The sequence below is a fragment of the Erpetoichthys calabaricus genome, chromosome 13 (genome assembly GCF_900747795.2).
Source record: "Erpetoichthys calabaricus chromosome 13, fErpCal1.3, whole genome shotgun sequence".
Lineage (NCBI taxonomy): Eukaryota > Metazoa > Chordata > Cladistia > Polypteriformes > Polypteridae > Erpetoichthys > Erpetoichthys calabaricus.
The window spans coordinates 17,696,162-17,713,496 of NC_041406.2; the positions used below are offsets into that span (position 1 = coordinate 17,696,162).

General features: G+C 36.7%; 1 protein-coding gene across 1 annotated transcript; it reads left to right on the forward strand.

Annotated features, from left to right (window-relative positions):
- The first annotated feature begins 12,680 nt into the window (after window positions 1–12,680).
- irx2a (iroquois homeobox 2a) lies at window positions 12,681–16,837 on the forward strand. The gene is made up of 3 exons (XM_028817980.2): window positions 12,681–13,278; window positions 14,508–14,910; window positions 15,507–16,837. The coding sequence occupies exons 1-3, from the start codon at window positions 13,042–13,044 to the stop codon at window positions 16,226–16,228; spliced, it is 1,362 nt and encodes a 453-aa protein (XP_028673813.1). The 5' UTR covers window positions 12,681–13,041; the 3' UTR covers window positions 16,229–16,837.
- The last annotated feature ends 498 nt before the right edge of the window (window positions 16,838–17,335 follow it).

The following is a 17,335-nucleotide window of genomic DNA, read 5'->3' on the forward strand; positions in this document are numbered from 1 at the left end:
TTCACATCTGTTTATCTATCTATTAATTATATAGTGCCTTTCATATGTATCTATCTATTATTTATATAGTGCCTTTCATATCTATCTATTTATTATTTATTAAGTAGTGCCTTTCACATCTATCTATTATATAGTGCCCTTCATATCTATCTATTATATATTATATAGTGCCTTTCATATCTGTTTATCTATCTATTATATAGTGCCTTTCACATCTGTTCATCTATCTATTAATTATATAGTGCCTTTCATATCTATCTATCTATCTATCTATCTATCTATCTATCTATCTATCTATCTATCTATCTATCTATCTATCTATCTATCTATTATATATTAAATAGTGCCTTTCACATCTATCTATTATATAGTGTCTTTCACATCTGTCTATTATATAGTGCCTTTCATATCTATCTATCTATTATATAGTGCCTTTCATATCTATCTATTATATAGTGCCCTTCATATCTACCTATCTATTATATATTATATAGTGCCTTTCACATCTATCTATTATATCATGCCTTTCATATGTATCTATTTTATGGTGCCTTTCACATCTATCTATTATATAGTGCCTTTCACATCTGTCTATTATATAGTGCCTTTCATATCTATCTATCTATTACATAGTACCTTTCACATCTATCTATTATATAGTACCTTTCATATCTATGTATCTATCAGTCTGCCTATCTGTCTATCTTGTTGATCTACAGTTTAATGTATGCATGGTTGCCAACCTTTGTCTTCTTGCACTAATGATTTGCAGACGACTTTGGACAAACATTCTGTTACATTGCTAATCACTTGGTGAATATATGTTGAAGGCTGGCACAGTGGTTAGGGTTGTTGTCTTTTGGATCCATCGCCCTGTACCTGATTGTTGCCTGTGTGGAGTCTGCATGTTCTCCTCATATCTAAATGATTTTTCCTCTGTGCACTCCATTTTCTCTCCCACCTCTCAAAGATGTGCAATTCTAAACTGGCCCCATGTGAATGTGGAACCTGTGATGGACAGGTGCTTCATTCAGGAATGGCTCGTGTCTTGTGCTTGATGCAGTTGGGATAAGCCCTGGCCCTGTATACCTCTGAATTTTGTTAAGTGGTGGTGAAGAATCACAGTGCAGTTCTTCTGAATGCACTCCTAATGCTCACAGCACCAGTATTTGGAGAGGAGACAATCTAAGAAGAAACTTGGGTTACAGACTGGAAAAGGTGTTGGTGATGCCAGCAGAGGGCGGTTACCCAGTTGTCAGTGTGTGGATCCCAATGCTCCAGTGCAGTAATGGGAACACCGTGCTGTAAAAATCGGCACAGTTCTTTGGATGAGATGTAAAACCGAGGTCCTGACTCTCTGTGGTCATAAAAGATCCCTGATCATCCTTTGTAAAGAGTAGGGCGTTTCTAGATGTCTACTCTAAATTAACCACCATGGCCTTGTTATTATGTCCTCCTTAATCACTCCCTGTCTCGAATCTCTCTCACCCCTTCACCACCTAAGAGCTAACATGCGGTGAGCAAACTGGCATAAAAATGGCTGCCGTCCCATCCTTCAAGTGGATACTTCACATTAGTGGTGGCTGAAGTAGCTCCCTATGGTCCATATAAAGCACTTTGAGGTCTAACTAATATTTGAGATGTTATTATTAGAACTATCATCTGCTGATTTCATTGCACTTGCATTACATTTTATCAGCAAAAAATGGTTGTGTTGTTTTTTGTTTAATGAAGTGGGTCATGTTATTAATGAATGACAGCATTTTTATTTATCACTTTCGAGCGTGACTCTAATGAAAGTCTATTGACTTCCGATGCCAGCAATATTTATTTTCAACACGGGGCAAAGCATCAGTCATGCTAGTCCAAGCCGTAGTATGTCCTCATTTTCTTATAAATGTGCACACGATGAAGAAAAATGGTGCAGCAAAAATAACCAAAATCCAGCTCCCTTGTTTTACCAGATTAATTGCTAATAAGTTGAAATCCGTGCTTTGAGCTCAGCTCCTACCACAGCAGAGTAAAGCGGCACATATAATACATTAAGCTCTTCAATTACATTTACGGTATACACACACACACAATAACAGTCAATCTGAAGCTCTCTTTCCAGGTGGCTACTTTGCCATTATGTAAAACGTCTCTGCTGCTGCTGCTGCTTCTGTTTCTCTTCCTCCTCAGCACTGCCCTCTAGGGTTAATTGGCAGCGGCACTGAAGTATGTCTGAATATAAAAACTGTACAAGGTGTAGCAAAAAAAGACAGAGGAGGAAAAGACAGACTTTTTCTAACACGAGCAAACTTACAATTTGTAGTCTTGATCAAATGAGTCTCCTTCAGTCGAGATGCTATCAGAATCAAGTATAGAAATGAACACCACTATGGGACTGAGTTTAATCATCCAATCCCAGACCATATTGATTTTGGAACTGTGCAGTATAACTATATAAATAGCCCATTTCTTTGCAACTGTATCTAAAGTCGGTCATGAACCCAAAAAACCTTCACAACCTAGTCCAAAGTGAATTATGCCCTGCAGAAATATATTAATAAAAACCAACACTGCCAGGCTTCTCTCCCAACTTATTTTCACGTTTCAAGAGCTTAAAAATATAAAATCAATAATCATTTAGTCATAAGGGTAAATGAAGCGACATAACATCAAAGTATACCCTTTAGCCATTCAAGTCATTCTAGGCAATTTATCTCATCAAAAGGCAGTGGTAATAATCCCTTTCCACTCCGAGACAAGAAGCCACACAGCAGCCGCATTATCCTAGAGTAAACAAGTTTGGAGAAAATATTAAAAATCAATAGCTGTTTCCTTCTATCAGGGTAGATGGCATCCATCATAAATCTGATTTTGTAAAGAGTTCTAGTGCTGCAAAAAAAAAAGAAAAGAAAAGAGAAGAAAAAACAGGAAGAAAAGCCAAAGAGCTTTACCATTCCTAATGTAATCGCTGCTATCGAGTACATGTAACATTTTAATTAGAGGGATATTACTAAAAAGGTCACATTTAACGAGAAAGACAATGCACTTATATACATTATGAGTGGCACTAAATTAATTTTCTAAATTAGATCATGCAAGAAGAAATGAAAGGTATTATTAGTATTTTTTCACTAAAGCTAAAAATAAAGAGCCATAGGATTAGATGTATAATTGAAACTTTTTGTTGTATTAATTTAGCGAGACGTCAGGCAAAATGAGGCCTTTCCTTGGCTAACTAGAAAGATCACAATATGTCATCATTCTATGAAACGGAAATAGTGCCAAAATGTCCATTCATCCATTTTCCAACCCGCTGAATCCGAACACAGGGTAACGGGGGTCTGCTGGAGCCAATCCTAGCCAACACATGGCACAAGGCAGGAACCAATCCCGGGCAGGGTGCCAACCCACCGCAGGCCAAAATGTAACACTTTATAATATTAATACATTTAAATATTGTTGAAAAATTCAAGTGAATTTGAATTTTATTAATACAACAGTTCTCTGCGGTGGGCTGGCGCCCTGCCCGTGGTTTGTTTCCTGCCTTGCGCCCTGTGTTGGCTGGGATTAGCTCCAGCAGACCCCCGTGACCCTGTAGTTAGATTATAGCGGGTTGGATAATGGATGGATGGATGGATGGATAGATGGATGGATGGATGGACAACAGTTCTAGGGTGTTGTACCGTGTTAGCCATTATGGATGTAGTGAGATGTCAAGCAAAATGAGGCCTTTTATTGGCTAACTAGAAAGATCACAATATGTCATCAAACTATGAAATGGAAATAGTGCCAAAATGTAACACTTTATAATATTACTAGACAAAGAGCCCGTTTCGATAACGTAAGATGAAATGGGCACGAGTGGAATAGTAATAAGTATAAGCACCACAAACCTGATATAGATATATTGAATGAATGTGTAATTGATTCAGAATGAGTAATTAGGCCTCGAGCTGTAGTCAAAATTGCCTTTCAGGCCTCTAGAGCTTTAATCGAAGTCGCCTTTCTCTTTGAATTTTTGCGGCCGTAAATCCGCCGCTTGCCGCGATGTTGGGGTTGGATGTCGGTCGAAGTCGTCTTTCTCTTTGAATTTTCGCGGCCGTAAATCCGCCGCCTGCCGCGATTTCAGTCTCGTAAGGTTTTTCGGGCAGCTGCGCAGAAGGCGACTGCGCATTTGGCTTTGGACAGATGTGAGTGAGTGAGTGAGTGAGTGAGTGAGTGAGTGAGTGAGTGAGTGAGTGAGCGAGTCAGTGAGTAGGCTGGCGAATTACAGTATATATAAGATTAGATTTTAATATTGTTGAAAAATTCAAGTGAATTTGAATTTTATTAATACAACAGTTCTAGGGTGTTGAACCGTGTTAGCCATCATGAATGTAATGAGACATCAAGCAAAATGAGACCTTTTATTGGCTAACTAGAAAGAATACAATATGTCATCAATCTATGAAATGGAAATAGTGCCAAAATGTAACACTTTATAATATTAATTCATTTAAATATTGTTGAAAACTTCAAGTGAATTTGAATTTTATTAATACAACAGGTCTAGGGTGTTGTACTGTGTTAGCCATTATGGATGTAGTGAGACATCAAGCAAAATGACACCTTTTATCGGCTAACTAGAAAGATCACAATATGTCATCATTCTATGAAATGGAAATAGTGCCAAAATGTAACACTTTATAATATTAATACATTTAAATATTGTTGAAAAATTCAAGTGAATTTGAATTTTATTAATACAACAGTTCTCTGCGGTGGGCTGGCGCCCTGATCAAGGTTTGTTTCCTGCCTTGCACCCTGTGTTGGCTGGGATTGGCTCCAGCAGACCCCCGTGACCCTGTAGTTAGGATATAGTGGGTTGGATAATGGATGGATGGATGGACAACAGTTCTAGGGTGTTGTACCGTGTTAGCCATTATGGATGTAGTGAGGCATCAAGCAAAATGACACCTTTTATTGGCTAACTAGAAAGATCACAATATGTCATCAATCTATGAAATGGAAATAGTGCCAAAATGTAACACTTTATAATATTATTAGATTTTAATATTGTTGAAAACATCAAGTGAATTTGAATTTTATTAATACAACAGGTCTAGGGTGTTGTACGGTGTTAGCCATTATGGATGTAGTGAGAAGTCAAGCAAAATGAGACCTTTTATTGGCTAACTAGAAAGAACACAATATGCAAGCTTTCAAGGCAACTCAGGTACCTTCTTGTACCGGTCATGATTATTATGATTAGATGATCATTATCATTAGATGGTCACATTATACCTGAAGCAGGGGCCTGAATTCCCTTGAAAGCTTGCATATTGTGATCTTTCTAGTTAGCCGATAAAAGGTCTCACTTTGCCTGACTTCTCACTACATCCATAATGGCTAACACGGTACAACACCTTAGAACTGTTGTATTAGTAAAATTCAAATTCACTTGATATTTTCAACAATATTTAAATGAATTAATGTTATAAAGTGTTACACTTTGGCACTCTTTCCATTTCATAGATTGATGACATGGCAGTCCGCAGCGTTTTTGTGATACCACAGCTTGCACAGCTTTAGCGACTGACACTCAGGGCTGTCCCCTCGTCCTGAACTGTCCCACATTTTCACTGCAAAACGTGCACAAATACTGAGGTTTCTTTGCACAGTTGCTTGGCATTAAATTGAACAGGAAAATACAAACAAGACTGATGACTGCATTACACTTGTTTATTTTACTTTTTTTTAATGATATAAACACATCAGCCTTCTTGAGCTCAAAATCTCAAATGAGTTTCTCCTTCAGCCAAAAATTAGAAAACTCTGTGAAGTCTCTGAGCGGACGCAGTGGAGTGCCTGACGAAGATAACAAAAAAAAAAAAAAATACACCGTCATGTAAAAAGAAGGATTTGTTTTCCTTTAAAAAAAAACTCTTTCATTTTTATTTTGACCATTTAGAAAAGTTAATACTGATAATAAACCTTTTTTTACTTCATTTTAATTAGGATTCAGTATACAGGTCACTGCTCCCTGTCTAACTTTGAGTTACACATTTTTTAAACCAGTGCTTATTTAGGTAAGTACTGTACTCTTTTTTTGTGTGTACTGCTTCATGTTCAGAAAAGATTAACCATTTGATTATTGCCAAAAAAGGTGAGGTTTGGTAAAACGATAATGGACATCTACCGTACATCAGGCACTCCACATATCGGATACCAAACAAATCAGTGAAATGAAGCACAATGCTGTTTTAAGGAAAACCAATAGGTTCCTAAATTTCACTTATTTGTATCAAGAAGTGCTAATAAAATGTTATGGTAACTTTTACAAGTAAACAGCAAGTCAATGACTTTCTGTAGTCATGTGGAATGAAAAACAGCTTGGGTTCACTAATTGTATTACAGTCCAGTCACGTCTCTTTATTAAGTGAAGTTAATCATGTTTGGGAGGAACAAAACTCTAGAGGGTACGGCTTAGCTGAGCTCGTCTGGGCTCAGGCCGTCTGGGTTCAATTTCACTGAAGAAGAAAGATAGATAGATAGATAGATAGATAGATAGATAGATAGATAGATAGATAGATAGATAGATAGATAGATAGATAGATAGATAGATAGATAGATAGATAGATAAGGCTCTGGTTTATTCAATTAGTAATGCATTTAATGATAAACTGTGGCACAACAGAGCAGGTCTGACCATCTTATTGCTATCTGCAAATCTGTTATTGACAGCAGCAGCTTTCTTAACCAAACCAGACGTTCTTACGTGTTTATTTTTATTTCTTAAATATTTGTATTTTTCTTGAGCTTCTGTAACAAAGCATTTCACAACAATTTGAAGGTATAATTGTATGCGACAAATAAAATATACTCAGACAGACATATATATATATATATATATGCATGGTGGTGCAGTAGTAGCGCTGCTGCCTCACAGTAAGGAGACCTGTGGTTCGCTTCCCGGGTCCTCCCTGCATGGAGTTTGCATGTTCTCCCCGTGTCTGCGTGGGTTTCCTCCCACAGTCCAAAGACATGCAGGTTAGGTGTATTGGCAGCTCTAAATTGTCCCTAAAGTGTGCTTGGTGTGTGAGTGTGTGTCCTGCGGTGGGCTGGCGTCCTGCCCGGGGTTTGTTCCTGCCTTGCGCCCTGTGCTGGCTGGGATTGGCTCCAGCAGACCCCTGTGACCCTGTGTTAGGATATAACGGGTTGGGAAAATTGTATGGTATGTTATATTTGTGTGTCTGTGTATATATCCTGTAGATAGATAGATAGATAGATAGATAGATAGATAGATAGATAGATAGATAGATAGATAGATAGATAGATAGATAGATAGATAGATAGATAGATAGATAGATAGATAGATAGATATGAAAGGCACTAGATAGATAGATAGATAGATAGATAGATAGATAGATAGATAGATAGATAGATAGATAGATAGATAGATATGAAAGGCACTAGATAGATAGATAGATAGATAGATAGATAGATAGATAGATAGATAGATAGATAGATAGATAGATAGATAGATATGAAAGGCACTAGATAGATAGATAGATAGATAGATAGATAGATAGATAGATAGATAGATAGATAGATAGATAGATAGATAGATAGATAGATAGATAGATAGATATGAAAGGCACTATATAATAGATAGATAGATAGATAGATAGATAGATAGATAGATAGATAGATAGATAGATAGATAGATAGATAGATAGATAGATAGATATGAAAGGCACTAGATAGATAGATAGATAGATAGATAGATAGATAGATAGATAGATAGATAGATAGATAGATAGATAGATAGATAGATAGATAGATAGATAGATAGATAGAAATAATGGTTTGTTAATGAGATTTTACTGGGCTGTGTGGTTGCTCCTACAATTCTTGCTTTACAAAGAACCATTTTATTCTGCGAAGAGCACTTTGCAAATAATTTTGATTTTTCTTTTTTGAGTTTTCAAAAGGTCCTATTTATGTGGACAAAACAGCATATTTGATGTATAGTAGGCTACCCACCAACTTACTAACAGATACAGAAATCCAGAACTTTGCCTGTGTTATTGTATGTAGAAAGAATCCCTTTAAAAATCACAAACCCACAACTCTGTTATTAATGGTTATTTCTGTTACCTGTTATGGATTTAAATATATTTTGTTCCAGGAACCTTCATATGAATACTTCTTTTGGGAACAAACAAATTATTCCCAGATGACATCAGTCTGGAGAACAACTTTGACACCTTTTTTTATTTTTTTAAGAGTGTAGAGTTGTGAATTTCTTTTTCTTGAAGATGACACAATTGAACTATTTTAGTACAAAATGAAGAAGCTAAGGTGAACCCTGACATTACCAGTGAATTTTTTGTATGACTGGAAACAAGTGAAAATATCTTGCCATAACTAAGTTCCTATGATTAATTTAAATCTAGAAATCAGCCTTTCACTGAGTAAGGCTACGTTTAAAAACAGTGCCTAGTAAATTGCTTTAAGAGGTTTGCTGATTTTTCTAGTAACCCCCCCCCCCCCCAACTCCCCCCCCATTATTCTTTGTTACGTTGTTTCAGTATTTAAAAGCACGAACAGAGCAAAGAGGTACTGCAGCAAGATGCCAGATTATGTTTCCAGTAATGCCCTGCATCCATTTAAAGGAATTGAGGAACTGAGGACTTCTGGGTTTAAATCGTTGAGGCAGAAGGATTAGCAAGGTCAGATTTATATCTTCATCTGAAGAATCTATCCTTTAACAACAACATATTGTGGAATTGACTGAACTTCAGGCCAGAGGGGATAGTGCCCCCTGCTGAGACACTTTCTGTATCACCTGATGATTCTTACAGGCCTCTATTACAGGAACCAGCAAAAACACACAATTGCTTCAGGTCTGCTATGTGGAAAAAAAAAAAAAAAAACACTGGCTGGTTAGTTTTCTGGCCATGTCCTTTAAATGAGGGGCATTTTAAAAAGTATTTGTCCCATGTTGCAAAATAAATAGCCAATACAAAAATTTGCAACATATATTTGTATAAAGTGTACATTTTTACAATAAATTCAATTTAGCATTTTGTATAGTTTTGACCATTATGTCACTTGGAAATAATTAAAAAAAACACTTGCTTAATTTGTATTCTCACCACAAAAAAAAAAAAAGTTTTCTTTTTATAACTAAAATTTGTTAGCATTTAATTTTTTTTTAAATTAAATGTAAGATTTCTTATTAGCAACTGGGTTATCAAACACAATCACAGATGTTGGTGGAGTATTAACTAAACATTATGAATCTGCATTACATCGTTTTTATTGCATTTATGGAATTTGTAAAATGTGTTTCGTTGACGTTTAATATTTTAAGTCCTTAAATAGTCATTTAATCAACATTTCTCAAAAGCTGTCAAAACAACCGAATTCAATGGTAAAAAAAACGTATTGCTGTAAATTGAAACTTTATAGAAAAGATAGCGATTGCTGGCAGAATAAAACTTTTTACAGATAAAATACTAGGAGAGTTAATAGGCGGAATCTATCGGATGGTCTTTCAGTAGGTGAGAAGAAAAGCCCTGCTACTTTGAATTGTGTATGAATTATTATAAGATGAAGAAGAAAGAAAGCAACAAAAATTAACAAGTGACAAAACGAAAGTGAATCGATTTGCGCAGATTTTCGTTATTGATTATAAATTTTAATAGGCCAGTACAAATCCCTATCAAACAATAAACGCGCAACACGCAGCGTTTATGCAGGAGCGAGAATTCGAGTCGATACGTTTTGCCGAAGGTGAAGCTCCGGCGCGCTTCTGGGCCACTCGGTGGTGTTCTGCATGTTACAAGCATTAATGACCGTCCTATTAGCCTTCGGCGGATTAATTGACAGCCACTGGTTTCTTTTTTTTATGTAAGTAGCCAATTAAAAGTAAATTCTTTTTCCTAATTTTTTTTGTTCTGAAGAAAAGAAAAACATAAATTGCATACGTCTGTAGCGTCTCATTCCACCGACATACCAGGTACCTTTAAGTTTTAAGTTTTTATGATCACTACTTTAAACTTTGTCATTATTATAATTTATTCCAGTGTCATAACGGAACCCATGAAAGCAACAACTATTACACTCCTGCACAAGTTGATTAACTAAAAAGTTTAAAATTATTATAACATCATTGTCTAAAAGCTATAAATTGTATTGTTCCTGTACATAGATAGATAGATAGATAGATAGATAGATAGATAGATAGATAGATAGATAGATAGATAGATAGATAGATAGATAGATAGATTGTAAACTCATGGAGACAGTTTATTCCTTGAACGCATTCGTCACATTTAGCGCCCCCTGCAGCAATATAAAATATAAATATATTTACACTTACGGTATTGATATAATTCAAACAATTATAGATAGATAGTTAGTTGACAGTACATAAAGATCTATTTATGAATTTTAAATACAATACATACTCTACAATGGTAACATATTTTTAAAAAATCAACATCAACCTTAAAAGCAAGAAACGACATTGACTAAACAGTTAAAGCATTCATCAAAAAGTATATCAAAATAAAAGAAAAGAAAAAGAAAACTGACAGTTTTTAAATAAATGCATTTCATTTAATTTTGATATACTGTAATGAGGCGTTAAATCTTCTGTGGTTGATGTTAAATGAAATAAATAACAACTTGTAAACTCCAATAAGTATACGTGTCTCTTTAATCGGGAAACTCGTCTGCCCTCTTGTTTAAGTGTATACCCCCGTCTTCCCGTTATACCTGATATACAGAATACGAATATTTTATTAGCAACATAAACTGTAATTTATGAATTTCTGTTGTTTTAATTGAACTTGGTTTATACAATTTGCTTTCTGTCACAAAAAAGACATATTGTACACTGTAGACATAGCAAATCTACTCTCGGCGCCCTACTGATGCCAATAATTATCTGGACACTTGGAAAATCTTTAAAAATAAGAATACAATGTCCTTTTGAAAATAATTGGCTAAAAAGTAAATCAAAATAAGTTTATCCGTTTTATCAAACACATAACATTAGCAGATAGATAGATAGATAGATAGATAGATAGATAGATAGATAGATAGATAGATAGATAGATAGATAGATAGATAGATAGATAGATATCGCTTAAACTAACTTATAATGAACACAATTTTCAAATTAATCTGTGATAAAAAATGTAGCCACTACGAAAATTAACAACAGAAGCAATAGTACCTTTTAGTTTCTCCTAGAGAAGTGAAATAGTTCGATCTAAAAAAAAGCAAAGTAAATAAATCAAATAGCATGGCAAATTACACGAGATACTTACAAGAAGAGATGTCTTGCATTTTCAATTGATCAGTTTAACAGCGGCACAATACCTGATGAAAATCAGAATGCCACTTATGAAAAATATGATTTGAGTTTCATTCTTAAATTACATCACGTGTAGTCCAAACGAATATTAAACACTTAAGACACTAAATATTTAATTTCGACAATGAAAAAAAAAATAGCTGTAGTATTTAATATATGTAAATAGATAAAATGTCATCTAAATTAGAATAATACTAAATTCCATATGTTTCCGTAATAGTTTACCGATATACCCTGGCCATTTCTCAAACGGTGTAAGTAATAACAAGCGTGAAAATAGAGGCTAACACCTCCCACAGGATGGACGGTGCAAATGCCGTTATGCTGTAAAAAGAGGTTATCGTGTCGAAGTTAAAAGGAATGAAGCCGTAACCTTACCTCTAAAGATAATCCCGTAGGAGGACAAAGCAAGTGCATTTTAAAATAAGATCATTATAGCTGCGTAATTTTAAATAGCACTGCTGGGGCTAAATAAAACTATAACTACCTTAAATGACACCATTTCGTAAAAAGCCGAAAACAGAATGCGTGTCATTTTAATTTAACGTTATTATTATTACAATGTCCTAGTCTTCTTTGCAGTTTAACCAATTTTGTTTTTCAGCACTTTTCATTTAGTCTGAACAATGGAATACGGCGATATGCCCATCCGATTTAAAACACTAAAATGAGGTTTGTTACTTTTTTTATTTGTTAATCCCGAATCGGTTAGAGCCAATTGTTAAGGTCATTAGAGTTTATTTGTGGCAGATTTGTTCTTTCAGTTTCAAAGCAAAATGGTCACTTCATTTTATCTATGTCTTGCAAATAAATAAAGTCGCCTAATTACATTGATTTGGCGCTGATTTGTAAACACTGCGGGCGCTGAAGACTACTTCTTTCCATCTAATATAATGACAACTGCGCGGATCATTACACCATCACTTTTTCACCTCTATAGAAATCTAATGAAAGGCAAATCCGGGAAGAAAACACCGATATAAGAAGTAAATGGTAATATGCAAGTCCACGCCAAATGAACTCAGAAGGGAAACCATCCAGATGAACAGAGAATATGTTTAAAAAGATGACACTCAAAAGCGTTTTGCGTAGCGGTCAGTGGATTTAAAATAAAATAAAACAAAATGAATAACTATACATAATCATTTTGCACGTTTACATAGTCGGTAAGGATGCCTGCCCCGACTCAAAATAACAAGAAGAAGAAGAAACATAATAAGCAAGCGCAGCACAAGCATGCTTATTCGAAAGCTAAATCGCACACTTTCGCACGTAAGGTTAGTGCTCAGTCTACTGATCCAGCCTGGTGCCGTGCTCCATTTCACAGAGAGAGGGGCGGAGATGAAATATTCAGATGAGGTAGAGTGACAGCTCCTGGTTTCCAATGCTCTCAGAAACTCCACCGCTCCTTCCTTCAACTCCTCACTTCATAGTTCTTACTACTAAAAACATCGGGCGCTGGGGGATCATAGCGTTTGCCTCCATGCAGCCACTTCGCTGATCTTTGCGGCTTCTTCTTCTTTTTTTTTTTAAGCCGCCCTGCTCCCTTAATGTTTTTTGTTTCCACAGACTGTTTTTTCTTTTTTTCATAACGTTTGTCTTTTCAAAGTTATTTTCTTGGAAAATAATAGAAAAGAAAGGATCGAGCGAACGAGTGGGAGAGAGAGAGAGAGAGAGAAATGTCGTATCCTCAGGGTTACCTCTACCAGCCTCCGGGCTCTTTGGCTCTCTATTCCTGTCCAGCGTACGGGGCGTCAGCGTTAGCAGCCCCAAGAAGCGAGGAGCTCGCAAGGTCTTCATCCGGTTCGGCGTTCAGTCCTTACCCGGGATCGGCTGCTTTCACTGCTCCGGCCACGGGCTTCTCCAGTCCGCTGCAGTACACGACAGACCCGGCAACTGGATTTCCGTCATACATGGTAAATCGGACCTTCCTCTAATGGTGTACTTAATTGTTATTGAACTGACATTAGAATGTGATTGTGCCTGATGACATAGCAACCACAAATATTTGTTTAAATGTTGTTTAAGCAAGACGTGAAATGGCTTGTTTTCACAATGTAAAGTTAGAAGTTCAGCTTTTGGTTATGACATGTAGGCCGTTTATAATAAGGTTGCGTCGCGTATTAATAAACAAGAATGAATCAATCACATTATATACCAGTAAAATGTATAGTTTTAATGATATAACTTAACATTTTAGCTGTTCGCAAAAATGTAATTATTAATTATATCACTCGTAAAAACGGTCAGGTAATTTTGAAGTCGTCGTTATGATTAACATTTTCAAGCTGTCTTAAAACGAGACAAACAAATATATGTAAAAACATATTTTACTACATGGCGTAAACTGATATTTGTTTTTTTCCGAAAGAAACTGCTAAATTGCCCCCCGCATGTTTGTGTAAGTTATGTGATTTCTTTAATATTCTGCTTCCCTCGATCACTTATTTAATTCAAACGCTTATTTACGATGACTTAAACAAAAAAAGACAGTTCTGATCATTGTTTTTATGGCAAACATATTTTTTAACATTACTATTCTTCGGTGTTTTAGCTGCCTGGGGTCCCCTCCAACCCTTTAGGATTATGCAAAGTTAAATAAGCAGAATTTAAACATGAAAAGGTGAATTAAAATGTTAATGATGCCGGACTTAAAGCGTTTGAAATTGTGCGTATCTCTTGATTTGCAAATTGGATTTCTGAAAGTATTAGCGCTGTGATATGTGAGCGAAGCTCGCGCGGTTATGTGTGTTTGAGAACAGGCTTGAATATTCCAATTTTCAGTGAACGCGCGCACACACACACACACACACACACGCACACACACACTGACATTGATACAGACAGACAGACAACATTCGTTTGCTTAGAATCAAGTTCTTAGAAACTCCTATTTAAATTTTACTGGATCATATAGCGGAATTGAATTTTAAAAAACTGTCGAAAATTCAGTATACTGCACCTCCTGAACGGCATTTTAATTTTTTTTTGTATTTAATTCCGAAATTTACTGTACATATGGTCGGCCTCACATGCACACATATGAAATGAAGAACAAAAAAGGAAGGGTTATTTTTAATAATATGAGGAGTATTTTTTTTCTCTCGGACTGTAAGTTCTGACAGCATGAAATGTGTTTTTAAAGGGTTCTCCATACGATGCCCACACGACAGGAATGGCAGGGGCCATAAGTTACCATCCTTATGGAAGCCCGGGATATCCTTACCAGTTGAACGACCCGGCATACAGGAAAAATGCGACAAGAGACGCTACTGCGACCCTTAAGGCTTGGCTTCAGGAACACAGGAAGAACCCGTACCCCACTAAAGGAGAGAAAATCATGCTGGCCATCATCACAAAGATGACTCTCACTCAGGTCTCTACCTGGTTTGCCAATGCCAGGCGGAGACTCAAGAAAGAAAACAAAATGACCTGGGCTCCACGGAATAAAAGTGAAGACGAAGACGAGGATGACGGTGACGGAGAAAGAAAAGACGAGCTTTCCAAAAAGGGCCAAGATAATAATGAAACTTCAGCCGAGGACGAGGGTAAGTTGGCCTCCTCAAAAGCTGTCAGGGAAGCAATTTAACAAAATTCTCCTTGACAAATATATCACTATTGTAAAACGGATCACTACATTTTCAGTATTAAACTGAACAGCGTACACTTTTCTTATTTTTTACTGTAAAACCCGAGGCTTTTCTTCTTGCTGTTCCACAATAAAATTATATCATAAAAACGCAGGAGGTGAGAAAATCTGATGGAAGTTTCAAAGTGACAGCGCATTAAAGTTTCATCCACATAAAATGCCGTGACGGTATTGTTTTACTGATTTGTATTTATTTATTTGTTCTTTTTTATGCTATCCTCTTAGTAATAATACAAAATCAGATGATTTGATTTCACTCACATTTTATCGCTTTAAAAAATAAGTTGCTAGTAACAGAAACCGTGAAGTCTGCCTTATTACACAGAGTATATTGCACATGCAGGTCGCAGTATCATTTAATCCGAAGACTTCCAAACACGTTTACAAACTCAAAACACATCGTCTTCTTGTGAGATGTTTCATTTTTAGAACAATAGTAACTTTGTTAATGTTTCTGTTTTTTTTTTTTTTCGCTCTCTCTTCTTTTTGTTATAGGCATCAGTCTGCACGTGGACACGCTCACTGACCACTCGTGTTCTGCCGACTCAGACGGCGAGAAGGTCAACTGTAGGACTGTGGATAGCGTTTGTGAGTCGGGTTCAGACACCAAGGACAAATGTGAAGAGGAGGATGATGATGTCGATGACGTGGACGAAGAAGACCGGGAGCGCAGCGTTTCTCCGAAACCCGTGACTTCCTCTCCCCTGACAGGGGTTGAGGCTTCCCTTCTAAATCACCACCACCACGAGGACACATGTAGAAGTACGAATAAAGCGAACCTGGATAACAGACTATCTTCTGGTCCTCAGACTCAGACCATTAAACCCAAATTGTGGTCACTGGCAGAGATTGCCACATCGGACCAAAAGCAGCACTTGGGACAGAGCTGTCAGTCCACAGTGTTATCATCCTCAACCTCATCGACTTCTTCAGCCAGCACTGTTTACCCGGCATCTTCAATTTTAGGAAGGCCTATTTATTACACGTCTCCGTTTTATACTAATTATACAAACTATGGCAACTTCAGCCCTTTACAAAGCCAGGGGATCTTGAGGTATAACTCTGCTGCAGTGACTGCTAATGAGGGGCTCACCCAGACTGTACTAAATACGGCCTCCATTCATAAACAGAGCGCAGACTCTCTCTTAAAAAATAACTCAAACCAGCTAGAGCAGCACTTCAGGTCCGCTAGCTACGAGGCCAAGAAAGGTACGTAGAGCGATGGCATTTCCGTTCATCGGCTTCAATTCGGATCAGTTAGCCGGCTGATTACACGATTATGGCAGGTTCTATCTAATGGGATTAACATGCGACAGCCTATAGCTAAAATTCTCCACTGCACTACACACTTCTGTAAATCTTGAACCCGTTTACGATGGTGTAGGAATAACGAAGAAGCTGAGGCTATAGCCACATGAAATGAAAATTAAACAAAACAAAAAGAGAGAGAGAGAGAGAGATCCTTCCATAACCGTGTTTGCATTTTAAAAATGTTTTTTCTCTTTCTTTTTTTTGCTAAAAATGGCATTACTATTTTTGGAAAATACAAAATATAACAATTAAAATAATTTACATTTTTTTTCCAAATCCTGTTGTAGCTATCATATTTACATTTCATTAAAACAAAACAAAACATCTCTGCTGTACGTAAATCAACATGTAATTTCTAGTACACTGCTTTATAGCTGTCCTAAGAATAACGCAAAAAGCTTCATTAAAGAGGCAATGCTTATTCAGGTAAAGATAATAAGCGTGCCGTTAACTAAAATGGAGGCTGTGTTTTTGACAGACCCAAGAGAAGCGTGCTTAGTAGGACCTCAACCATACCCAGAGAAGAAATAATCAGAAAATAAACCAAGGACTGCGGTGGGCTGGCGCCCTGCCCGGGGTTTGTTTCCTGCCTTGCGCCCTGTGTTGGCTGGGATTGGCTCCAGCAGACCCCCGTGACCCTGTAGTTAGGATATAGCGGGTTGTATAATGGATGGATAAACCAAGTAAGTTAGCGTCATTTCTACATTTGCTAGACTTTAGAGCCCCCGGCAACCCCCCCCCCCCCCCAATTTTATTGTATCCTTTTTTGATTTTGTTCTCTGTTACGGGGGGGCAAGTGTTTATCGTTTATACATTATTAACAGTATTTGTGCAATAAAAAAAGTGGCAACTGACGCCCTCCAATCAAGTTTTCAGTAAGCTGCTGGATACATAATCGCAGTAAATCTTTGTCAAGCTATTCACGGCTCCGTGTTTGAACACCACTTGAAAGCAATACTTTATTATTATTTCTTTTCTTTTAAACAACTAAAAAGTTGTTTTGTTGTAGTGTT